A 24,847-nucleotide genomic window follows, 5' to 3' on the forward strand; every position below is an offset into this window, starting at 1 on the left:
GGTGTGTGCACGTGACCCTGCTTCTGTGTCCTCATTGGCTCAACCATGTGTGTGTGTGTGTCCAGGACGCTCGGCGGATGCTGGAGGAGGTGGAGGAGGAGCTGCCGTACGACAGAGGAGAAGTCCTCAATTTCCCCATCAAAAACCTGAAAAAGCGGTGGGTCTGAACTCAGGCACGCTGACGGCTGCGCGCACTCTGCAGCAGAGGCTAACGTGTGTGTGTTTGACTCAGCAGCGACCCGTCAGAGGTGAACATCTCTGATGAAATGGCCAAAAGCGGCATCTGGAAGTCTGTTTCCAAAAACTCCGACAGCAGCAAAGCTCTGAGGCGCACCTTCAGGTACGCCTGCCTCACCACCAGCGACATCACCTGCGATGCTCTGTGATTGGCTCTCTCTGCACTGTGTTTATGTCCTTAAGTGATGACGTATGAACCCTGCTTCTGCGTTTAATAAGGCTGTTGTGTTTTTAACATGTTCGAATATTTTGTATGTATTTAATCTCAACAAGCCCCTAAAAACAGTGATCAGTGTCGGCCTCTCTCGGTTCATTACCGCTAATCGTTTTAAAGCTCAGTGTTTAAACCTCACGATGTAACTCCAGCCCAGCAGCAGTACATTAATGACTAACCTCGTATTGTGGATGAATTATCTCAGTTGTTCTCTGGACTGAAGTTTGGTCCGTTTACAGCATCCTGCCATGCGATTGCATTTGTCTCTAACCATGAGGAACCTTCACGTTAACTTTTATCAAGTGGAAAAAAGTTAACGTTCATCCTCCAGCTTCACTGTGTTTATGCTAACATAGCTGTGTCGCTAGCAATCACGTAGCATATCGTTATATAGCAGCTAGCCCAACTTCAGTAACCCTACAAACGTCACTGCTGTTTAGCTTTCTGTCTTCATTTATGCTGGAAGTGATAACAGAGCTGTACGTTTGGATTGTTTCAGAAATCTCTCAGTCAGAACATGCTATATCATGCTTAGGTGGAAGCTAGCGACCTAACTTCCTGTTAACTTGTAACTCCTTTAAATTTAATAAATCCTGTTTTCATGGATGTTAAACGTAATTGTTACACCTGGTAAAGCAGCAACGCTGATCATTTTAGTAAAGATGAAAGAATTTAGACAGTTTTTAGCTCGGTGTTCGTTTGACTCTGGACCCGGACACGACTGATGACGTCAGACATAAACAGCAGTCCTGTAACCATTAAAAGTGAGCGCTGGCAGGCGTGTCTGTGCTGTGGAGTAAGAAAAAAAATGCAATTGTGATGTTTTCAGGCTGGATGTTTTAGACACGATAAACACGGCTTATTCATGTCCCTGCTCTCTGTTTCCATGAAGATGATTTTTTTTTCCACGTAGACAAAGATTTCTGTTTTCCACTTTTTGTTAATTTTCACGTTCAGGGTCTTTATGTCAGATTATTTTTAGTTTTCATTATAAACTTCAAACACATGAAAACGAGTCGCTGACAGCTCGGTCAGAACAGCGGAGACGAGCTTCCTCCCAGAGCCACAAACCAAACCTCAGACGTCACTCCACCTGCTGCTGCCACACCTGTGCTGTGAGCACAATCAGATCTCAGAACAGCCCCAAACTACAGGAAGTGGAAGTAATTTAACGTGTCTGTAAGACGTGTCTGACTCTGGTGCCAGTAAAGTTTCTGTTCTCTTTCAGCCACGACAAGCTGCCGAGCGTCCGGATAAACGTGGAGAACGAGGACGGGCAAAGAGTCGTGAACGCCGAGACGTCGCTATGATCCACCGCCCGGGGCAGGAGGGTGAGGCGGGGGCGCTGCAGCTCCTCCGCGTGCTCTGAGGGAGGCGAAAGGTCGCGGGGGGACCAATCGGGCTTCACCTGAGCGTGCCGTACTTCTGACTCTGCGTTGTCTCGGACGAGGCGAACGTTTTATTTTCTCATCGTTTTAAGGTGAAACATGAGACTCCACTTCTGGAAACGGCTTCCTCAGGTTTCTTCTGCTGCCGTTTTTGTGTTTTTAACTCGGGCGGCCTGTGATTGGCTGCCGAAGCGTCAAACTGAAAAAGAAAGGAGGAAAAAAAACAGCCGCCTGAGTCTCCGGACGGATGTCGTCAGAAATTTTAATTTCATGGTTTGAACTTTTGTTTCAGTGTTCGTGAAACGGGCGAAGCGCCGACACGTTTTAATTTAACCCATCATGCTGATTTAGGGTGTGCGTGCGTGCGTGTGTGCGTGCGTGCGTGCGTGTGTGCGCGTGTGTGCGTGCGTGCGTGCGTGCGTGCGTGCGTGTGTGTGTGTGTGCGTGTGTGTGCGTGCGCGGTCTCTGTACAGCACCTGGTTGCCTACAGCAGAAAAATGAATGACGTCACAGCTGCTGTTGTCGTAGTTTCTTTGTAAAGTTTAATAAATCAGTTTGGTGGCGACGATCACAGCGAGTCACGTGACCTCTCTAGTCGTCTCCATCATTTCAGGAGTCGCTGCTGATCTCTGATGGATTTATTTCAACAATTTGACAATAAAGAGATTTGATGCAAAAGCTGCATTTCCTTCCACATCCACCAGAGGCTCCCGCAGTCCTCACAGTATCAGACACAACCTGATAAAATGTCCAACCAGCGTTCAGTCTGACCGAACGGAAACGCCTCCGAGAGGAACATCAGGTGAAACACATGTTAAAAAGGAAACAGAAAATAAGCCTTTAAAAATGTTCACGTTGTTCATGTTTATTGGAGAAGCAAACGTTACAACATTCAGAGTGAAAGTAAATGAGGAAACCGCTGACTCCAGCTGTAGGTCAAACTGATCCTGGACCAGTTACAGCACGGCGAACATGGACAGCAGCATGGCCAGCAGCAGAGCCACGGACAGCCGAGCTCCCTGCGATCCAGCTGGAAAGGAAAGGAGCGTCGTGGTTAACGTGCACGTCACATGATCTGCTCTCAGAGCTGAAAGCTAAGCTAGGCTAGTTTTTACCTGGTCTTATTAAATTCTCACTTATGATATGAAATAATTCTTTGATTGGACTGGAGACGCCTTCAAAAGCTGGCTGTAGGTTCAGCATCTTGTATCAGTGGTGATGAGCAGTGGGCGGAGCCAGAGTTTTTAATGTGAATGCCTGACGACCAATGGCACCAAATGATACGGACTTACGACAGGTCTGTAAGCAATGTACAGAATTCTACCTTTTTATAGATGAAATGATTTATTTCATCTTCAAAAGTTGTGAGGTGGCGAGTTGATCTGCGAGAACGTGAACTGACCCTGAACTCAAGCCAGACTTAAAAGACGAGTCTACCTGAACCTTGGATAACAGACCGCTACTCTAGAAGAGCGTCAGACGAGGGCAACGCACCTGTGGTAAAAGAGCCTTGCGGCGTTGTGAGCGGAGGCTTGGCCGTGGTGGTGGGGAGCAGCATGTCCTCGGTCACGCTCAGGGACCCGTTGTGCGGCGCTGGTTGGATCTGCAGCAGTTTGCACATCAGAGGGTAGATGTGGATGCTGTCGAACGGCTCGGACAGGTAGCTCCTCTTGAAGCTCGGGCCGAAGGCCCTGAAGATGGTCTTCATGTCCATCTCAGTGTTATGGAAGCCGTGGTCACCTTTATTCACGTAGACGATGAATCTCTGGTGTGAAACGATATGAAGTCGATATACGTTCCCTAGATTTGTTGAATTTTGCTCTTGGTTCTTGGAGGTAAAACGTTGGGGTACTTACAGAGTTCAGGTTGAATCCCAGATCTGCGATGATCACGATGGGAGGCAGACGCTCACTTTTGGCGAGATGGAAGCTTTCTGGAATCTCGTTTTTCTTGTACACCGTGATATTGGGCACGTAGGAGAGGGCGTCAAAAACTTCCTGCTCCTTACCCGGACGTGGCGTCAGGATGCCAAACCCACCGTAGTCGAGAATTTCAAATTTAGCGACCTCGAATAAATTCAGGTATTTGTTGAGGATGACCTCGTCTACCTGCGGCTTCTTCTTTACTGTGGTCATGCCGTGGTCAGAGGTGATGATGACATTCAGCCCGTCGGTCAGGTTGTGGCGATCGATAGCGTCCTTCAAGTAGCCGATGGTGCGGTCGATCTGACGGATGATCTCTTTCCGGTCCGGCGTGTCCGGCCCTTTGGCGTGGCCCACGTTGTCTGGCTCGCCGTAGTACAGCGTCACCAGGTGGAAGTCCTCCTCGGAGAACCAGCTCATCACCGTGTCGATCTTCTGACGCCACTCGGTCTCATTGTCGTCGGGGTGGCCGGACTCCTCCAGTAGCACTCGATTGACCCCTTGGCCACTGTAGTTGGCTCCGCCTCCGGGGAAGGAGAAGGAAGCTGTTTTCAGACCCTGAAATTAGAATAGTTGAACAGAATGGTAAGCACCACATCGCACTCCTGCTCTGTGATCATGTTATGGCTGCAAACAGCCCAGAAGTGTTGGAAGTAGAGCAGGGCGATATGGCCAAAAATATTTATCACGATATATATTTGAAAATTTGCGATAACGATATAACCGACGATATAATTGATGCGAGACAAAATACAACTCCACAACATTACTAGCGCAAAAAGACAACCTTCCATTTATTTTCACTTAAACAAGAAGCTGGTTTTTATGTACATTAAAGCTTTATAAAAATGTAACAGTGCAAATGCAAATTCCTTAGTGAAAGTTTAACCAAAAGGCATTTCCAGTAGAAATGGGCTGACATATCCTGAGCATAACCATGTATAATATCCACTGAAGTTAAAAAGAGGTGCTTTGCAACATTAAACTGCAGTGTGCAGTACGTATTTTTCGGACCATAAGGTGCACGGGATTATAAGGCACATTAAGCGAAACAAAGCAGTCAGATAAATCAAACTTTATTAAACTCATTCTTCTTGCTTCCTCCACTTCTGTACCATTGATTCATTAATGTTGAATTCTCTGGCAGCTGCTCTATTCCCATGTTGTTGCAGTATATTAATGACTAACCTCGTATTGTGGATGGATTATCTCAGTTGTTCTCCTGACTGAAGTTTGGTCCGTTTACAGCATCCTGCCATGCGATTGCATTTGTCTCTAACCATGAAGAACCTTCATGTTAACTTTTATAAGTGGAAAAGTGTTAGTGTTCGTCCTCCAGCTTCACTGTTTATGTTATGCTAACATAGCTGTGTCGCTAGCGATCACGTAGCACATCATTATATACCAGCTAGCCCAACTTCAGTAACCCTACAAACGTCACTGCTGTTTAGTTTCCTGTCTTCATTTATGTTGGAAGTGATAGCAGAGCTGTACGTTTGAATTTTTTCAGAAATCTCTCAGTCAGAACAAGCGAAACTAGCGAGCTAACTTCCGCTAGCTTCCTGCTAACTTCTAACTCCGTTAAATGTAATAACTTTTGTTTTCATGGATGCCTGGAAGTTAAACTTTATAGTTACACCTGGTAAAGCAGCAATGCTGATCGTTTTATTAAAGATGAAAGAATTTAGACAGTTTTTAACGCTCAGTGATGCTGCAGTGTTGTTTGACCTGAAGCATACGGAGTTTAGGACCCAGATTACTCCCAGATTTAAGAGCATCTTAGTCCGACAAATACGACAATAACGACGGCCGCTTGCATGTTCTGCAAAAAATGTGCTTTGTTGTGTATCTGACGGACAAACACCAAACCAGTTCCACATCACGGAAGTTGCACCATTTTTACAAACCAATTCTGGTTCATCTCTTTCACTCAACAATCGGCCATGTGCGTATGAAAACAAAGGCACTGCGCATGCGCGTTTACTCCCATTCTATCGCGATATTTCATTTTCCTATCGTTGCCTAACATTATACCGGTATTACCGTGAACGGTATAATATGGCCCAGCCCTAGTTGGAAGCACTCTCGCGTTCACAGGAAGCAGCCAGATTTCATCCAGCTTGGTTTCCCGTTTTTTATCAGTGATGTTCCTGAAGAATCCAACTTTTCCTCGAATTAGACAAACATAGAAATCGCACCTTTAGATGTGGTCTACTTTCTACATCTGGTGCTCTCCTGCGTGTTTGGTAAAATAACCACAGTGTCCTCCTGTGTCAGTGCAGCTCATCCTTCACCCCGACTCACCTGGTTCTGAGCGGTGATCCACAGCGGCAGAGCTCCGTTGTCCCACCACTCCGATCTTTTCAGCGTCTCTTTGTGAGGAACTTTCAGGTTCGTCTCTTGGTTGAACATCAAGTTATGGACGACTTCATGATCCTCCACCCATCGGCCTAACGAACACACAGGAAGGTTTTAGCACATTTCACTGCACCGCTCTGGAAACTGAAAGCAGACAGAAAGTAAGATCCTTTATTTGAGAGGGACTATCAGAGGTCGGATATTAGTGATCTTTTTATTTAGGAGTTGGAGACGATGTGAAACGCCGACAGAAGCTGAGCCAGATTTTAGGTTGTGCATGGCCTTCGCTTTCTTTCCCCACAGGTAAGGAGGTAAATAATCTACAGATTGTCTGGAGGGATTTGCACACATCTGTGTTTTACTCTATGTGCAACTTCTGAGACATAAATGCATGAGGTCACAGGCTTGAATCCTGGACAAGCAGCAAAGCAAGCAGAGATGTTTGTGCTGCACAGCCGATCTACACTGTGCAGGCTGAATCAGCAGGTATCACCAACTAAACCAATAAGGAAGCTTTTATTGGCTGAAAGGCCACGAGGGAGATGCATTAGCGAATGTTCCTCCCATCATCACAGGCTGTCCTCCAGGCACAGCTAACAGACCAGACCGTGGGATGGGCGTCACACACAGTCTGCAAAAGGTTCAAGTTGAATGTCAGAAAGTGTGGCGGCGTCAGCAGCTGGTTAACATCATCGTCGCGTGTCCGTGACCCTCGGCTCAGATTAAACCTGTCCCCGGAGCAGCAGTCGCTGGACTCTGGTCTCAGACGGGTTTATTTCCCAGCAGCACCGTCACAGCTTATCTCTCTGGCTTCCTTAACTACATGGACCTAATCTGAGGTCACTGATTTGATGCATTATAAATCAAACTGCTCACATACATGACAGCTAACCCGTCTGATAGTGCCTGTGAAAGCAGTTTTTAAATCATGTATTTATTACAGATTAAAGCTGCACTCAGAGGCGTATTATCAGCAGCACGTACTGATACATCAGCAGTAAACTGACATGTTATGGAGGAGCGTGTCTGCTCCAACTCGCTGATCCTGATGATCACAGTCCAGCTGAGGCCGGTTATCAGCCCGACTCTACTGTGTGTGGCTCCTATCCAGCTGTTTTTAGCACCACGTCTGCACAACCTGTTCTTTGCTGCTCCGGTCTCGTTGTTTTAATGTCTTGGTCACAGAAATTAATTAATATTTTCAAAAAGCCTTAAAATAGTTGTAAAGCAGCTAAAGCAGACGGCTCTCGCAGTTTGTAAATTATAACATTTAAGATATTGATTTTTTTCTGGAACATCTCTCCCAGATTTTTCCGAATCAGAGAGACTTTATTAATCCCAGGGGGAAACTGAGTTTTCATACCTACAAACATCCAGCATAGGGCTGGGTATCGTCACTGATTTCTAGAATCGATTCAATTCCGATTCACAAGGTCCCGAATCGATTCGATTTGAATCTGGGAAATTTTGACAGTCAGAAATATTATAATTCAGATCAGCACATTTACATATTTCTGTATCAATAAAAAGGAAGCTGACACACGCAAGACTTTATCAAAGGTGTGAGCGTCACAGCAGAGGCCTTTGTGTCAAAGTAGCTGAAGATAAAACAGAAAAACATGAAGGAGATTTTCCTGTTCTGGGATTTTATAAAAATATTCTGCAGTACATTAGGTTTCACCAGAGATTCTGGCATTTCAGGAAAAATAAATTTATATTTAAAAATCGATTCAGGATTTTAATGAATCGATTTTACGTTATCCAAGCCAGAATCGATTTTAATCGATGAATCGATTATCAAAACCCAGCCCTAATCCAGCACTCATGTAAAGTGCAGAAACAGATATTAGTAGATAAAGACAGAGGTATAAATACAAAAGGACACAAATATATTTCCGTTCATGTTGATCAGACAGATTTCAGCTGCATCATGAGACTCCGTTCGAGTTTTGTTGCTCCTGTACAAACTGGAACTGGCAGGTTTGAGTCTCTCACTCTTATCCTCACTGACCTGCACTGGCTTCCTATCAAATACCGTATTGATTTTAAAATACTATTGCTTACCTTTAAAGTTACACACCACATTGCTCCCAGCTATCTTGTTGAACTTCTCAGCCTGTACACTCCTAGTAGAGCACTGAGATCTCTTGGGGGAACCAAGGGCACGGTTGGAGACCAGAGGTGATCGTGCTGTTGCCACAGCTGCAGCCAAACTCTGGAATGACCTTCTTACTGCTATTCGTGAGTCTGAATCAGTCCAATCTTTGAAATCGCGATTGAAAACCTTTTTATTCAACCCAGCCTTCCCTAGTTAGTGTCTGTATCCTGCAAATGTTCTTTATGTAGTTTTAATCATTTAAATTTCATTTTGTTGTTGAATAGTCGAGTTGTTTGTATTTTCTTTTACATATTTTCACTGCGCTGTGGCTGATTAGTGCTCTCCACCTGTTGGTGTATTTATTCCCTGTAAATGTTGCCTTTCTATAAATGATTGTGTTACTGTAAAGCACGTTGGTGTACTGCTGGTTTTAAATGTGCTATACAAAGTTGTACTGTATTGTCTTGTACAAATATTAAGTACTTTCAGGTATTTAATATTTGTACTTGTACAGTGTGTGTACTTTCCAGCGCATGCAGTATTCCTAATGCAGTACTGGCTGTGACCGCTGCAACTTTGAAACTAAATTGATATTAAAATGAAGTTGTCATGGTTACCGGTGATGGTGGTGAAGTGGGACGGCGAGGTCATGGTCAGCATCGGAGGGGTGATGTATTTGGCCTTGACCCCGTCCGCAGCCAGCTGGTCCAGGTTCGGCGTGTCCACGTCCTGGTCGTAGTCCCACCTGAAGCCGTCGAAGGAGATCAGCAGCAGCTTGTTACTCGTCATCGCCGCCTTGCTCAGAGGCTTGGCGGCAGCGCAGACGACCGCCGTCAGAACCAGGAGCAGCTGCGGCCTCATCTTCATCTTCACTCCGACTGACTGCAGCTCGGAGCGAGGCTGTAGCTGCTTTACCTGTCCTGCACACCTGTGGACCACCTGGTTAATGTGTAACCGTGTCTGATAGAGATCAGCTGACATGTGTGAAGCACGAAACCTTGGAGCCTCAGCCACTTATCAGGACTTGAGCTGACCTTCTTGAATCGGCTCTGGCTGAAAACCCCATTGCAGAGTAATTACAGAGTCTGAAACCAAAGTGCGCCACCTGTACTCCTGAACTGATAACAGAGCCAAATGCAATAAAAACAGAATAATACACAATGATAAGCAGGAAAAAACACATTTAAATAAGTGTTTAAATAAAGTGTTGGTGACGATGACGTTTATTACAAACTGTAGAATACAATGAAAACGTACAGAGAAGCTGCGAGGAGATGAGTCGTGATTTCTGACAGGAGAGCGGCACGAGTGAAAAGGAAGGTTTAAAGACCGAGGTGAGGCCTGCTGTGAAGGTCTGAGCATGTGCGGAGGAGGGAGGAGAAGAGGAGCTCAGGAGGTTCATGGATGGACGGCAGGAGGAAGAAGAAGAAATCAGGAGAAACGCGAAGTGACCCCGTCCGCTGGTCCTGGGGCGCCTCTGTCAGTGCGCCCCAGGGCAGCTGTGGCTACAATGTAGCTGCCATTGCCAGTGTGTGACTGTGTGTGTGAATGGGTGGATGTAGTGTAAAGCGCTTTGGGGTCCTTAGGGACCGAGTAAAGCGCTATACAAATGCAGGCCATATTTCGTCCTGCAGGGGGCAGTAATGCGCCAGTGGAGGCCGCACTGACAGCGGAAGGATTTCCGGGTTGTTGAGAGGTCGTGGTGCTCGTGCCGCGACGTCCTTGATAGATTTCACTGGAATGCCGTCAATACTTTGACCGGTCAGAGTTCCGATTCCTTCCGCCGGCGCGGAGGCTGTTTGTCCGGGACTCTCAGCAGGTGTGCGTGGAGCGAGCAAACTTCCGGTAACCCCTGTGTGTGTGCGCGTGTGTCCTGAAGCTAGCCGATGTTAAGCGTTAGCCACGCTGTCTACGTATAAACATCAGCGCGTGCACAGGTGTGCTCCTTCCACAGGAGTTTAGTGCAGGGGTGGGCACCTCCAGGCCCCGAGGGCCGGTGTCAGATCGCACCCTGGGTCAACACACCTGAACCACATGATTAGGAGAACCTCTGGAGAACTGCAGGAGCTAATTTAGCCTTTAAATCAGCTGTGTTGGTTCAAGGACACCGGCCCCGAGCCTGGAGTTGCCCACCCCAGGTTTAGTGGAACAACTGCACGCGTTCAGTTCTCGTGAGTTTAACAGACGTTAAACGCTGACGCGTGCACGAGGACCCACCGAGAGCTGCTGCGTGCTCGCGCGTAAAAACAAAGGTTTAATCTGCAGTAATTTTAGAGAAGCCACGGAAAGCTCGTGTCCTGCTGCCAAGACGAACCTTTTAGTTTCTTTTCAGCTTCTTTGTAATCAGATGAATTCATGTTTCATATCGAGCAGGTTAGATTATGGTAACACGTCACTGGCTCCCAGTCCTGCACAGTCACCTTTTAAAATGGTTTCCATCAGCTCAAAGCTCTCAGCGGCTTGTTCTCCGAGTACGCCACCAGAACCCGGACACACCTGTCGGCCACCAGCTGCTGGTCTTTGTGCCCAGATCAGATCTCAGAGCTGAGGATGCTTCTAGTTACTGTAGTGCTGTTCTTGGCACACACTTCCTGCTGACCTGAGGTCAGTTAGAGAAACTGTTGTAGCTGTGACCAACCAACACCACCTGTACTGAAACGAGATGGCTGTAAACATGCTGTTAAAAACTTTATAAAGCACTATTTCTTAAATCCAGCTTCACACACAGTCAGTTCTAGAGAGCAGGGCTCCATGATGCAAATGAGCCTTTATACACAACGTGTTTCACGTGCAGTCTAACAGCTGCAGAGCTGCAGTTTTATGTTTTTGTACTGTTACAGGTGCTGACGTGTAATAACAGCCAAACTGACCTCGCAGGGAGGAAGTAAAGTTTCACAGCCGATGAGCGAGTCCAGCTGTCAGTGAGCTGTTTGATTTATAACACGAGACACAAGCCGAGCTTTGCGCCGACGCTCGTCTGACGGACAAAGACGAGGACCGCTCTGTTTCCTGAATAAATGCCAGAGTCCTGTGACGAGTCGTCCCAAACACGTCGCAAACGTTTGATTTTAAAGTGCTGATGAAAAGTTTGGGCGGAGCTGACGTTAAAAGATGCAACCCGCTGAGGGGTCAGGTGACCCAGCCCAAAATACCAACCTGAAATAATGTTTCAGTATAGTATAATAGTATAATAGTGTTTGATGTGGGCGTGTCAGCTGATGGTTGACGGTCTCCTGACAGATGTTCTCGTCTGATGTTTCAGGAATGGTGTCTCTGTGGAGTCTGAGACCGGCACTGACGTCGCTGATTCAAGGTGTGTGTCAGACATCAGGTGAACAAGCGCCGACTTTATTTCAGTGTTTAACCATAAACCCCTCCCTCTGCAGCGTCCCAGCACGCCTCTGCATGGACCGCCCCCCTCCTGTCCAGGACCATGGCCACGCTCAACCAGATGCATCGCCAAGGGAAGCCCAAAGTCCCTCCCAAAGCCGTTGGAGCCACGTTTGGCCGCCCCCAGCTGAAGGCGGTCATCCTGAAGACGATGATCCGAAAGCCCAAGAAGCCCAACTCCGCCAACAGGAAGTGCGCCCGCGTGCGGCTGTCCAACGGGAAGGAGGCGGTGGTGTTCATTCCCGGGGAGGGGCACAACCTGCAGGAGCACAACGTGGTGCTTGTGCAGGGGGGTCGGACACAGGACTTGCCCGGGGTCAAACTCACCGTGGTGCGGGGCAAATATGACTGCGCTCACGTGGTGAAGAAGAAGCAGTAGACTGACTGTGGGGGGAGGGGTGCAAGGTGTGTGTGGTGACCTCCTGCCAGCGGCGGCGACGGTCCTGAGCTTCACTCAGCTCCATGTTTGTGATGATCTGCTGTCAGTGTCCAGAATTAAAGACACTTCCTGTTCATCCTAAAAAAACCCCACACTGTTGTTGTTGTCGTCACTTCAGTTTGAGTTGGTGTTTGTTTACAGGACGTGTCGAGGTCACATTTCAGAGGGAAGTCCCTAAAAAACAGGCAGCGCCGCCTTTCACAGAGGCAGCCTCGCCGCCGTGTTGCATATTTGATGAAGAGATGAATAAGCTCAAATATTCAGTTTGCCTTCATGTGGGAGGAATAAAATAAAGGCCTTGGCTTGACCTGTGTGATAACCTGTCCATGAGTTCCAGGTGAGTAACCTCCAGGTTGTTGCAGTCTCACCCGCAGAGTTCACAGGTGACTGTGAAGCTGCTGCAGATGTTGGTGAGGCTGAGGTGAAGTATGATGACGTAGATGGAAACATCTGGCTCCTTTTGTGTCACCTCAAGTGTGCGTGAGCGCACGCGGACGCCCGCCTCTCGCTGCAGTGTTGTTGTAGTTCACCTTCCGGCCAGCGGCGGCAGCACTGTTGGGTTCAGTTGGGACTCACCTGCTGTCTGGCTCTTCATTTTTTTAAAAACATTCTCCGGTTTTCAGTTCTCCTGGAGTCGGTGTGAGTGCTGCTGACAGACAGGTGAGAGCTCCATCCGTACACCTGCAGGTTAGCTCGCCAAAGGCGGCTGTGAAGCCTTTAAACCGGCGCTCCGCCTCCATCACAGCTAATTAGCGTTAGCATGCGCTAGCCGCACTCACAGCTAAGCATCAGCCGCTCTGCTGTCAGGGATGCTCCTGTAACACCGTCGGGTTTAGATCCTTTTTCGGGCGTTTCTTTGCCCATTCTGTACGGACGAGTGTGTTTGAAGCTCCGGGCTTCTCTCTGAACGCTTTACGTTAACATAGCGGGCTAGCTCCTAGGCTAGCTGATGGGCTAGCTGGCTGTCCGTTTGATGCTCCGAGTTAAAGCACCAAAAACCATCAGCGTGAGCTCCGAGCTGCTGTCTGTGTGATCAGGAAGCTCCGAACACACACTTTAATGCTCACCGTGCGGTAAAGGAAGAAGAAACAGACAGTGAGAGCAGACAAAGACACACAGCGCTGTGCAAAAGTCTTGAGCCACCTCTCATTTCTTTATGTTCTGTGATGAAAACGTGAAATATGTGCAAACACTGAACCACTCGGGCAGCTTCCTCCAGCAGCTCTCCAGCCTGCTGCTTTGGATGTTTCTGCCGGTTGTTCTGTTCCCTGTCAGGATGATCCCACACTGCTTCAGGGGTCCGGGCTCTGGGGAGGCCCATCCATGACTTATGGTGTTCCACAGTGACGGTCCCACACCTGGGGCTCAGGTGGGGCACAGAACAAGAGAAGAGGGCAATTTCTAATTTATTTGGAGCACAAACAAAATTAATTGAACATTTAAAAATAAAACGTACAAATGGATTTCAAACATACTGTTCATGTGGACAATACACATTTGAACAAAGTTTACTTTTTGTATGAAAGATATTTTTGTTGGTTTGTATTTATTTTGTTATAAAGTGACTTTTTAATAGCATGAAGCTTAAAGGTACATTCACATTTTCTGTTCAGTCTCTTTCGTCCTGTAGCGCTGGCACAGTGTCCTGTAACGTTATAATAACAGTGTTCTTACAAACGCACCGATGTGTTTCTTTATCTCAGCTCCCTGTGACCAACAGAGCGCAGCATGCGGTACCCACGGAGTCGAGCTCGGCTTCCCGTGTCGTTTTGCCGTCGACTGTGCGGCAGCATCACGTTGCTCACGACTGTTCAGTACTTAATCCCACAATTGATCTGAGTCTAAAACTGCCTGTGGCGATCCACTGCATGTGTTTCTATCCAGATGTGCTTTCACTGCGTTGGCAGGTGCTGCCAATCAGATGTTTCTAGATGTTCCTGCATGGTGGATCAAACTCTGATGATCATACTTGATCAGTTTGATCAAAGCTCTCCAACGCTGGCTGACATGCAGCTGAAACCAGGACAGAGCCTCCACCATGTCTCACAGATGGCTGCAGACTCACTTTTGGACCTCCTGACCACCTCGCACATACTGACCATGATTTGAACAGATAAAGGTTAAATTCTCCTTGTTTCCCTTCTGTTGGAGAAGTGGCCCCCAGTAGGGTAGCGGTCTGTGGGGAGGAGGCGTCCAGTGATACGTGGAGAGGTCCGGAGGATGATGAAGTTAAGCTGAGTGATGCTGTGTGCAAATGGAGAGGAGGCGGGGCTGCGGTGTATCGATCTAGCTGATTCAAAGCGACTGATCAGTGAAACATCCGTCAGCGTGGAGCGCCGAGGCTTCTTTTCAGGTCACGAGGACAGAGGAATGAGAGAAGACTCCTGATGATGGTGAGCCACGCTGGCTCATCGGTGTGTCATCAGGACAGAGTGGTGTCGCAGACGCTGACGAACGTTTAAGGTTGATTAATGTTTGCTTCTGTCTCAGTGTGAGGATTCACTCCAGCCGGGCGACGGCGGCTTCATGCGGCTCATCTCAGAGGAAACCAACCAGGCTTCAGGTACGTCTGCACACTAACACTCTGTGGTGCTTTCATTGTGAGCAGGAAGCTTGTGAACAATTGTTTATTGGTCGGAGCGAATGTGGTTCAGGGACCGGAAGGTCGCTGGTTCAATCCCCAGCTCTCTCTGTCCTGGTCCTTGTGTCCTTGGGCAAGACTCTTCACCTACCGCCTACTGGTGTTGGCCAGTAGGCGGTAGGTGCGATATGGCAGCCTCTGTCAGTCTGCCCCAGGGCAGCTGTGGCTGCAGCTGTAGCTGCCTCCACCAGTGTGTGAATGTGAGAGTGAGTGAACAGTGGGATTGTAAAGCGCTTTGAGGGTCTCGAAAAGCGCTATATAAATGCAATTATTATTATTTCAGAAGCCTGAAGGAGACGCATCAACACTGAGGAGGAGGAGAGCATGAGGAGATGAATGGAGTGAAGGAGGAGCCTGAGGAAACAGGAGAGGACTGTCAGCAGCTCCCTGCTCAAGGTTAGGGACCCTCGTTGGGTTATTTTAGTGTCAGAGCGGAGTTACGGGGGGAGCGCTGATATCAGGCCAAGGCTGGATCCAACAGCTCTGCAGGTATCAGCAACAGGCTGCAGGAGGAGCGTCTGCCCAGCGTCCTCCTCTACCGCTGCTCTTCTGATTGGTTTTCACGTGATTCATATTGAAAGTTGAAATCCTTTAAAACGTGATTTCTCTTTCTCCCCTTCTTTCCCCCAGTCAAGTCTGTCCCGCATTCAGTAAGTGAAAATAAAATAAACAATAAAAGGTGAATCAAATGGACCATTACGGCAAGGCTGGGATGGTCAGTTTGGTAAAGTAAATCCGTTGGGCATCTTTCTTTGCCTTTAGACAATAATTCTGATGCAAAAGAGCCAAACGGGACAGGCAAAAAAAAAAGAAAAAAAAAGAAAATAGAAAACAAAATTGAGCTACTACTTTTCTATAGCAAATAGAAAAATATGCAAGACATTGTGTCCACCTGACTAGTCTATGTTCATTTAATGGGGATTTGAAATACTAAGTTGATCCCACAAAACTTTAAAATATATCTTTATACATTTTTTTTATTCCTCCCAGTTTGCAGATTATGCAACCCCACTGTGTGCCCTTCAACTGCCACAGCAATGTCAGTGTCATTACTGTAAAAGGACATTTTAAAAGCATGTGTAATATTCTTCTGATACATTCTTTCTAGGGTGTGCATAATATTACACGGCTCTTTGCGAGTATAATTACATGGCACTGCCTGGGACTGCGCCATATGAAATGAGAATGATTATGGCCAGTCTGAGTGGTTATGTTGGGGAAAGAACAGCGGGACTGTAACCTTCAGCACTAGGCATTGCTTATCTCTTCTACACACTGGGGAAAATGTGCTAATATAATTACTTTATAAGTATAAAGTATCCATGCTAAGATAATCCCAGTGGTCTCATCACTGTCCTCACCCATTACTATCTTCACATTTCATTCAACAGTCAAAGGTTAGATTTTAAAAATAAACACTCCAACATCAAAAAATAAATAAATAAAAATAATAAAATAAAACGTGATTTTAATGATCATTTATGTGTTTGTGTCCTGCAGGGGTGGGGCTCGATCCAGGTGTGCAGAGTCTCTCTGTACCAGATGAACCGGCTTCAGACAGCGCTCACCGGTCAAAGCGCCGCCACCGGTGCTCGGTATGCGGCCGGGAGTTTTCGCGTCCCTCCCGCCTGGTCGATCACATGACCGCCCACACGGGCGAGAAGCCGTACAGCTGCTCGCTGTGCAGCAAACGCTTCACAAAGAAGATAAACGTGGCGGTCCACCAGCGGGTTCACACCGGAGAGAAGCCGTATTCCTGCCCCGACTGCGGTGTCAGCTACGCCCAGCTCAGCTGCCTGCGGCGTCACCGGCTCGGCCACGCCGCAGAGAAACCCCACTGCTGCTCGGTGTGCGGGAGAGGATTCGTCCAGCGGCGCCACCTCGTCCAGCACGAGCGCACTCACACTGGAGAAAGGCCGTTCCTCTGCTCGCTGTGCCCCAAGAGCTTCGCCTCCAGGACGGGGCTCGTCGACCACCAGAAAACCCACACGGGACAGAACCTGTACTCCTGCTCCGTCTGCGAGAAGGTTTTCTCCACGGCGTCGTCCTTCAGGGATCACGTGAGGCTGCACACGGGGCAGCAGCCGCACCCCTGCTCGCTGTGCGGCAAGAGCTTCAACAGGCCGGGTCTGCTGAGGAAACACCTGCAGAAGCACGCCGAGCAGATCCAGGTGGTCAAAGTCGAAGGTGTCGACGGAGAGGTGAGTGTTACACAGGTGTGGTCACATGACTGCTGGAAGAGTGTGAAAGGAGGGATTGGTCTGTGTGAACAGTTTCCTTAGAAGTGTCACATTTTCCTTTTGTGTCGTGACTTAAAGTAGGCGAGAGGCTCGCTGTGATTGGCTGTTTCTGGCTCACGCGCCGCTCCTCGCAGTTTCTGTCTGTCATAAGCAATAAAATCAGGTTCAAGCTCAACGAACTGAAGCGTAAATTCACTTAGTTTCACTTAGTGTCACGCTTTGCCCTGACCTCCTCCAACTTCACACTGAAATTCTGGGAAAAGAGGCGGGAATTCATTTGGACCAGTCAAGCAGAATTCAGGACTCGGACGGATAACAGGAGAAACACCAAGTCCGAAGTTCTGTTTGGAGGTGGAGCTCACAGCGATCCAATTCAGTTTTAAAGCTCCAAAGGTTCTTTATATTGTACAGTAGACCCTACAACAATACATACAGAGAAAACCCAACAGTCATATGACCCCCTATGAGCAGCACTTTGGCGACAGTGGGAAGGAAAAACTCCCTTTTAACAGGAAGAAACCTCGGACAGAATCAGGCTCAGGGAGGGGCGGGGCCATCTGCTGTGATTGGTTGGGGAGAGAGAAGGAAGACTGACGTTCTCTGAGGAAACATCAGACAATTCCCAGTGAAGTCGAACAGTAACGTGTCCCCCCACAGCTGGAGAACCAGATGTTGAACACCAGGTGTTAACCTGACAGCAGAGCGCTGGGACAGGGTCCCCTCTGCTCTCCTGGTTCCTCTCAGGGATCATTTTGTCTCTTCAACTCCAGGTCGGACTCATTATCGTAGTCGACGCCCTTCTGACCCCCGAGTCTGCGATTCGATTCTCAGGTCTTTATTTTAAGACACAACGTGTCGCCACAGAGGGCGAGATATCGGGTGTCTCGTCTGCACTCAGACAGACATTATCAGCATTACCTCTGTTTATTCTCTGCTTTCTCTTCCCGAGCCTGGTTCTGTCTTCCTCCTTGTAAAGATGTAAAGCTGCTGCTGTGAGTTGGTTTGAGCTAAAAGTTGAAGCTTCAGGTTGTTCTCCGTCTGTCTGAAACTCAGGGGGAGATGAATCTTCACTGCTTCCTGTGTCAGAAGGACTTCTTGTCTGTGGAGAAGCTGCTGCAGCACCGGCAGCTCCACCAGAGGGCGCAGCAGTTCACCTGTGGCGTCTGCGGCCGAGAGTTTGGCCGAGCGTCGCGGCTGAAGGAGCACATGCGCTCTCACACCGGAGAGAGGCCGTACCAGTGCGACGTCTGCATGAAGCGCTTCTCTGTGCTCAGAGTGCTGAGGAAGCATCAGGAGATCCACGGCAGGGAAGAGTGCAGCACCGCCGCCGCTGACGACCAATCACAGCCTTCAGACCAGCCGGTGAGCAGTCAGCCTCGACTTCAGAAACATGCAGAAATTGGAAATAAGTGCAGAATGTAAGAGGATTATTTGACGTCCTCAATGGAGGACGTGTTTGAAATGTAGGAGCCGCAGGTTAGCTTCATAATCTGCTCACAGCTGATGCAGGTAAACTGACCTCAGATCTGCGCTCTGTTCCAGAAAACGGGTGAATCGCTCAGCGGGATGAAAGTGGAGAACGGGAACGCAGACTCGGCGACCGGTGAGAAACTCCAGCTCCTCGTTTCAGACGGGTCGGCCCGTTCGCGCTGCGGCAAAGCAGCTTTTCATTTCATGCCACACGTTATGTTCTCCACAGTTTAGCTGTCCGTCCTTTTAGTCTGTGAGAATCCACGGAGGCTTTTTCTCCTGAATGACTCCAGAGTGTAAACGTTATCCCTGAACATCCGTCACATCTCAGCTAACACCTTTCCTCGGCGCCGGTGTGCTGCTGTTGGATGTTGGCGTGCTCCTGCGTGTCCTACAGCAGATTAGCTGGCGAGGACTCGGGCGTTAGGCAGTGTGCTGAGATCGAGACTGAGCTGTGTGAGTGAATTTAGTGCGGCATGAACTGAGTGATGTTTGGAGAGAGCAGTGAGGTCTGAACAGCTGTGGAGGACGTTTGCAGAGGGTTGTCAGGTCCGGTGATTGTGAATAATTCTGCATCAGGGACCAAAATAAGAAAAAGGATGTGACATTTAAAGTGACTGAGCTTATTGTTGTGTTTTAGAAAGTGGAACAAGTTCCTCTCACACTGGTCAGCGTCACTCGGGTGGGCTGTGGCAGTGGGTAAATCTGTGTGGGTGGGAACAGGCTGAAGGAACCGTGGAGCTCAGGTTTACACTGAAGCGAGCTTTAACGATACGGCACCAGGTGACATGAACAGCTGAGTTACGCACGTCCTTCACTCCCTCTTCCTGTTCGTCCTCAGACGGGAGCACCGATACTCCGAAGGAAAGCTCCTCCCACAGCTGCCTCAGCTGTGGGAGGAGCTTCCCGGGGATGTCGGCTCTCTTGGAGCACGCCAAGGTCCACGACTCGGAGAAGCCGCACCGCTGCCCGGTATGCGCGAAGATCCTCAGCAGCGCGGCCACCCTGCGAGTGCACAGGAAGACCCACATGGCCGACAAGCCGCACGCCTGCAGCATCTGCCCCCGGAGCTTCCTGAAGCCCTGCCTGCTGCGCCAGCACATGAGGACCCACATCAGGGACGGGCTCATCGCCGACCCCGCCGACAAGGTGACGCCCAGACTTCAAACCTCTTTCATCTGAGCGTGCGTTTGACTGAAGGCGGGAGATAGAAACTGCACTCAGATCAGATTTTGTGCATCTTTCAGGTGTTCTGGTTCGACATGAAGATCGAGGGCGGGAAGGTGGAGCTGGGGATGAAGAAGAAGGAGGAGGTGGATGAAGGCGTGAATGAGCAGGTAAGAAAACAGCTGGTCTCAGGTGAACCTGTGTGCAGGTCTGAGGTGCAGAACGAGGTCAGCACAGAACGCAGCAGCTGTAAATGAAAGGCCTCACCGACAGACGCTCCGGTCCTCTGTGTGAACCCGCGTGCTCGCCATTCACATCACGTCACACTGATTTTAAATTACTTCCATTTATCTGGAGACATAATCACGCTAACATTTAACTGTAGTTTGATTTCCTCCTGTCTTTGTCTACTTCTACAGACCTCCGTAGATGTTTTCACCGGAGTTGAGCCCTCTGTTAACAAACCCCGCCCCACTGAGGGGCGGGGCAACAGCGAGGAGCATAAAGAGCCAGACGTGAGCGGGCTGATAAACTCTGATGGTGAGGAAGAGGACTGGAGGCCAGCGCGCAGCAGTGAGTCTTCATCTTTAACTAATTAGTTATTGATTGTTCCCGACTGGCTCTGTGAGGGCAGCGGCAGTTTGGTTTTTTTCTAAATGATGATTGGATGGCTGCATGTTTGACCCTGAAACGCTGACTGCCCTCATAAAGCCTGCAGGCACTCTCCTCAGCAGCAGTCGGTGTTCCTCTGAGTTCTCTCTGATGTCTCTGACAGACCCTGACGGGCCCACAGACCCTGACGGGCCCACAGACCCTGACGGATCCACAGACCCTGACGGGCCCACAGTTCCTGATGTACCTTTACACCCTGATGGATCCTTAGATCGCGATGGGCCCACAAGTCCTCGCGGACCCTTGAATCCACAGGCCGACAGTGGGGCTGATGGGAAATCACGGCACTGCTGCCCCGTCTGCGGGCGCGACTGTTTCAAAGCGTCGGCGCTGCAGAAGCACCTGCGGATCCACTCGGGCGAGCGTCCCTTTCAGTGCCCCACCTGCAGGAAGAGCTTCATCCAGCACGTGCACATGACAGAGCACCAGAGGATCCACACGGGAGAGAGACCCTACACCTGCAGCATCTGCAGCAAGAGCTTCACCTTCTCCAGCGCGCTGCGCCGGCACCAGCGTCTGCACACCGACGCCCGGCCGTATCAGTGCCCCATCTGTCCCAAGACCTTCAAGCAGCGCAGCTCGCTCAAAGAGCACCAGCTGACGCACTCGGGCGTCCGCTACCAGTGCCCGCTGTGCAGCAAGAGCTTCAGCCGCGCCCTCGAGCTCACCTACCACGTGGACGTGCACTCGGAGGCTCGGCCGTACTTCTGCGACATCTGCCAGAAGAACCTGAGCGGAGCCCGAGTCTTCAGGAAGCACATGAAGAAGCACGAGCTGCAGCCAGCCGGGCTGAGGGAGGCCGGGACCTCCTCGACCAATGAGAGTCTCTGAAAGCGGTGAGAGAGGGAGGCCCGTGCTGGGAAAACCAGTGTGGACAAAAGTCAGCGAGTAACCAGTGAAACCAGTGTGAGTTCAGCCTCAGATATTAGAAGGACTTCAGAGGACGCGCTCAGTTAAATCTGTGTTAAAGGAAAGGTTCTGAGATGCTGTTAGCCCCGCCTCAGCTCACTTCCTGTTGCAGCTGTCATTACATTCCTGTCGTGGACGCAGTGAAGAAACAGGAAGAAGCATGAGCCTTCAGCCTGTATGCTAAGCTAGGCTAACAGCATCCCAAGTAACAGAACGAATCTCTGCCTCCAAACGAGCCACCGGTCCACAATCCGGCCGGCTGATTGGACCACACTGACCCTTTAACCAAAGTGCTTTTGGTGCCTGAACCACAGACGCGTGTCCGGATGTGACCCCTGAACTTTGCCGACAGCTTCTCATTTGGAGGTCACGTGTTTCAAACGAGAGGCGTGGTCACGAAGGGTTTTTCAAACTTTTAGTGCTCGTTGAATATTTGGTGCTACACATCAGCAGCCCTGGTTCTGATTTCATTTCTATAGAGGTAAAACAGCTGATACACGAAGGTCAAAGGTCAGCTACACAGAGGCCTTCGTGCTGTTGTAGAGTCTGAACTAAAAAACTGTCCCTGGACCAGTTTGTACACTTTTAAAGTCACCACGTCTTTAAAGCCTCTGAGCTCACCTGAACCTGAACCTGAGTTTGTTTCCGGAGCTCGAGCAGCTGCGTGTTCCTGCAGAACCACAGATTCCTCCACTACAACCAGGAAACACTAAAAGACGAGTGCTGAACGCTCCAACACTTCATCGCATCCTGAGGAAAGATCTGTGGAATTATGTCAACAACAGAAATATTCCCGTCACACGACTGATATTTTTCTACCAGCAGGTGGCAGTACGCCTCTATGAACTCTATGAAGTTTTATATCTACACTCACTGCCCACTTTATTAGGTACAGCTGCTGAGTTTACAGAGTACAGATCTCTGGAAGAAACTGCTCGGGTGGTGCCCCAGATCAGAGGAGAATGACCAAACTTATATAACTTATTATAACAAAGGTATGCAGAAGAGCGCCTCTGAGCACATCACACCCTGAAGCAGATGAGCTACAGAATATCTGCCACAACATCCAGGATCTCTCTGTCGGGAGGGCGTGATGGTTTCTTGGCACGTCCGTGACAAGTTCACCGTCCTCCAAACGCCTCCACAGTCACCACATGTCATGGATGCGGTCCACAGCTCTGCAGTAAGTCTGTGATGGTGTCACGTCAACACGGAGAGTCTCTGAGGAATGCTTCCAGAACCTCGTCGATGCTGGGAAGAAGAAACAGGGTCCAGTCCTGTACTGGCAAGGTGTAGCTAATAAAGTGGCTGCTGGGTATGATTTATCTTCTCTTGTTACAGCAGCTCAAGTTAAATACAACAACGTGTAACAGGGAGCTTAAATGAGTGGGATTATGTGGCGATCGTGGCTCAAGAGTTGGGAGTTCGCCTTGTAATCGGAAGGTTGCCGGTTCAAGCCCCGGCTCGGACAGACTCGGTCGTTGTGTCCTTGGGCGAGACACTTCAGCCGTTGCCTACTGGTGGTGGTCAGAGGGCCCGGTGGCGCCAGTGTCCGGCAGCCTCGCCTCTGTCAGTGCGCCCCAGGGTGGCTGTGGCTACAATGTAGCTGCCATCACCAGTGTGTGGATGGGTGGATGATTGTGTATAGTGTAAAGCGCTTTGGGGTCCTTACGGACTAGTAAAGCGTCATACAAATACAGGCCATTTACCATTATGTCCATGAATGAAACTGAAATCTCCGCCAGGTGAGAATACCTGTGAGAGTTTCTACGTCACGTCCAACAAACCTTTCACTTCCCCATGAGGGATTTTCCCACGAGTTGTAGATATTTCCTGTGTTTAAATGTTTCCATGTTCAGTCTGTGGGAAGCAGACAGGAATCTGAGGTGTCCCAGCATGGAGAGAGTTTATAATCTGAAACATTAAACTGAGACCTTCACAAACTGTTCGTGCATTTTATTATTTACATATCAAATGCATTTATGGGGTAAACGACCGCCGTCTCTGGGCTGTTCGGTGGTGTGCAGAGCACCACCTCTGATTCTTAGCTACATCTTCTCTCACCCCAACCGGCTGCAGCAGATGGCCCCGCCCCTCCCTGAGCCTGGTTCTGCTGGAGGTTTCTTCCTGTTAAAAAGGAGTTTTTCCTTCCCACTGTCGCCAAAGTGCTGCTCACAGGGGGTCATATGATTGTTGGTGGTTGTTTCTGCTGATGCAGAGTTTTCACTCTACAGTACGAAGCACCTGGGAAGGAAAAACTCCCTTTGAACAGGAAGAAACCGCCCAGCCTCAGGGAGGGGCGGGGCCATCTGCTGCGACCGGTTGGGGTGGGTTTAATGTGTAAGCACACTGTTTTTTTTTTCTTTTTGGCGTGCCGTTTTGGACTGTGGGGGTCCATCAGAGAGAGCTTCACCAGATTGGGCATTTGCCAAGAGGCCTGGTACCACTGGATGGCACCGGAATTAAACGATTCTGTAGCAAAGCAGTAGGAGGCCAGGATTGCTCCAAAGCACCAAAACAGGACAGCTCAGCGTGAAGAAGCCGCTCTCAGCTCTTTAAACGCTCCGACGCGTGAAAGCGCCGCCGAACGATTCTAGGACGAGGCGTGGTCTGTTCCACTCCTGATGTGTTTTGGTCATCTAGTGATGTCACGAACATAGATCATTCATGGCAGTGAGACACAAACAAACAAATACCACTGAAGCTCTTCCAGAGTAAAAGCTCTGCTGATCCTGCTGACTCGGCTCCTGTTCATCAGGCGCTGGCTCGTGTCTGTTGCTGTGAGCTTGGAAGAAGCCAAACACCTGCTCACAGAGCCTCACTGACGCCTCCAGGTGTCAGACACCTGCAGCACGGCCTTCAGGCTGCTCGCGTCAACACATCTGGAGATGTTCTGCATATTTTTAGTTCACTGGGTTTTTCCTGAAGTCATATTTATTTAGTTCTCTCTTAATTATGTCCCCCATCTATTTACTTACCATGTTAATTTCACTTCCTGTGTCTCTTCCTCACGTCACCACAGCTTGTGGAGGCCTGGTTACTGCCTGTTACTACAGTTCACAGTGCAGGAGCTAACAGCAGCTAACGTGGTTAACTCGACACGGTGCTGCATCTACTTTTAATTTCTTTTTATTGTTTCTAGCTTCACCTTTTCTTCAACTTCTTCCACAATAATTTTTTTCTACAAGCTGGAACAGCAACTAGGGGAGGGGCCTGTGTCATTAAGGACTCTGATTGGATATTCCAGGCCAACCCTGTGGGCTGGTAATTGGGCCTGCAGCCCGGCTCATCGGCCCAAAAGTGCGCTGGCCCAGGGGGAAGATGCTGTGTGTCCCAGATCAATTTTGTTTTTATAATTATTATTGAAGACATTGTTGAACATCTTTGAAAAGGGGGCAGCTCACAGTACAGAAGCACATGTGGCACAATCGAGCCGATCATGTCAGAGTGTGTCTGTGACGGTGGCGACCCGGGTAGTGAAGATTATTCGAACATTAAAGATTATTAATAACACAACGCAGATTAGTTTGCTTTGCAAATTCCATCAGTTGTATTTAACAGAAATGGATATATATCCTTTGTTTTTGTATCCTTATTTAACAGATTTTTGACGTCTTGGACTTTGAGTTCTTAATTCAAATTCATCGTCTTGATTTTATTTTTGTACATATTAAAAATGATAAGCAACATCTTTGCAGGAGG

The 24,847-nt window shown here is 48.9% G+C and overlaps 4 protein-coding genes across 13 annotated transcripts in view; 3 read left to right on the forward strand and 1 right to left on the reverse strand.

Moving 5' to 3' along the window:
- The window catches only part of LOC146565022 (sodium bicarbonate cotransporter 3-like), a 32,929-nt gene extending 30,519 nt beyond the window's left edge, over positions 1–2,410 (forward strand). For 3 of the 5 annotated variants that reach the window (XM_085292862.1, XM_085292860.1, XM_085292863.1), the window contains 3 exons: positions 66–157; positions 233–340; positions 1,680–2,410. In XM_085292862.1, the coding sequence (XP_085148988.1) occupies positions 66–157; positions 233–340; positions 1,680–1,761 (282 nt within the window). In that variant the 3' untranslated portion in view covers positions 1,762–2,410. The remainder of the gene's footprint in view (positions 1–65; positions 158–232; positions 341–1,679) is intronic. The other 2 variants (XM_085292861.1, XM_085292864.1) reach the window with 1 other exon arrangement.
- A 274-nt stretch (positions 2,411–2,684) lies between these two features.
- LOC146565023 (ectonucleotide pyrophosphatase/phosphodiesterase family member 7) lies at positions 2,685–9,213 on the reverse strand. Its single transcript, XM_085292870.1, has 5 exons — positions 8,835–9,213; positions 6,066–6,211; positions 3,696–4,319; positions 3,334–3,604; positions 2,685–2,869 (listed from the first exon to the last, which is right to left on the reverse strand). The coding sequence occupies exons 1-5, from the start codon at positions 9,196–9,198 to the stop codon at positions 2,796–2,798; spliced, it is 1,479 nt and encodes a 492-aa protein (XP_085148996.1). The 5' UTR covers positions 9,199–9,213; the 3' UTR covers positions 2,685–2,795.
- A 660-nt stretch (positions 9,214–9,873) lies between these two features.
- mrps12 (mitochondrial ribosomal protein S12) lies at positions 9,874–12,133 on the forward strand. 3 transcript variants are annotated; one of them, XM_085292871.1, is made up of 3 exons: positions 9,874–10,062; positions 11,480–11,530; positions 11,604–12,133. In XM_085292871.1, exons 2-3 carry the CDS (start codon positions 11,482–11,484, stop codon positions 11,984–11,986), a joined length of 432 nt encoding a protein of 143 aa, XP_085148997.1. In that variant the 5' UTR covers positions 9,874–10,062; positions 11,480–11,481; the 3' UTR covers positions 11,987–12,133. The 3 variants fall into 3 exon arrangements, with proteins under 3 accessions (XP_085148997.1, XP_085148998.1, XP_085148999.1); XM_085292872.1 differs by having other exon boundaries at positions 9,875–10,036; XM_085292873.1 differs by lacking the exon at positions 9,874–10,062 and adding an exon at positions 10,133–10,154.
- A 134-nt stretch (positions 12,134–12,267) lies between these two features.
- On the forward strand, positions 12,268–23,088 carry LOC146565025 (uncharacterized). Of its 4 annotated transcripts, none has more exons than XM_085292868.1 (11): positions 12,268–12,383; positions 14,201–14,439; positions 14,537–14,609; positions 14,971–15,083; positions 16,188–16,888; positions 17,981–18,289; positions 18,470–18,530; positions 19,239–19,546; positions 19,645–19,734; positions 19,984–20,137; positions 20,340–23,088. In XM_085292868.1, the coding sequence occupies exons 4-11, from the start codon at positions 15,020–15,022 to the stop codon at positions 21,065–21,067; spliced, it is 2,415 nt and encodes an 804-aa protein (XP_085148994.1). In that variant the 5' UTR covers positions 12,268–12,383; positions 14,201–14,439; positions 14,537–14,609; positions 14,971–15,019; the 3' UTR covers positions 21,068–23,088. The 4 variants fall into 4 exon arrangements, with proteins under 4 accessions (XP_085148994.1, XP_085148995.1, XP_085148992.1 ...); XM_085292866.1 differs by lacking the exon at positions 12,268–12,383 and adding an exon at positions 12,413–12,706; XM_085292869.1 differs by lacking the exon at positions 14,201–14,439.
- The last annotated feature ends 1,759 nt before the right edge of the window (positions 23,089–24,847 follow it).

This window comes from Mchenga conophoros, linkage group LG11 (assembly GCF_057382185.1).
Source record: "Mchenga conophoros isolate Kocher_MC1m ecotype Shallow Benthic linkage group LG11, M_conophoros_male_GT1.1, whole genome shotgun sequence".
In the NCBI taxonomy this organism is placed as follows: Eukaryota; Metazoa; Chordata; class Actinopteri; order Cichliformes; family Cichlidae; genus Mchenga; species Mchenga conophoros.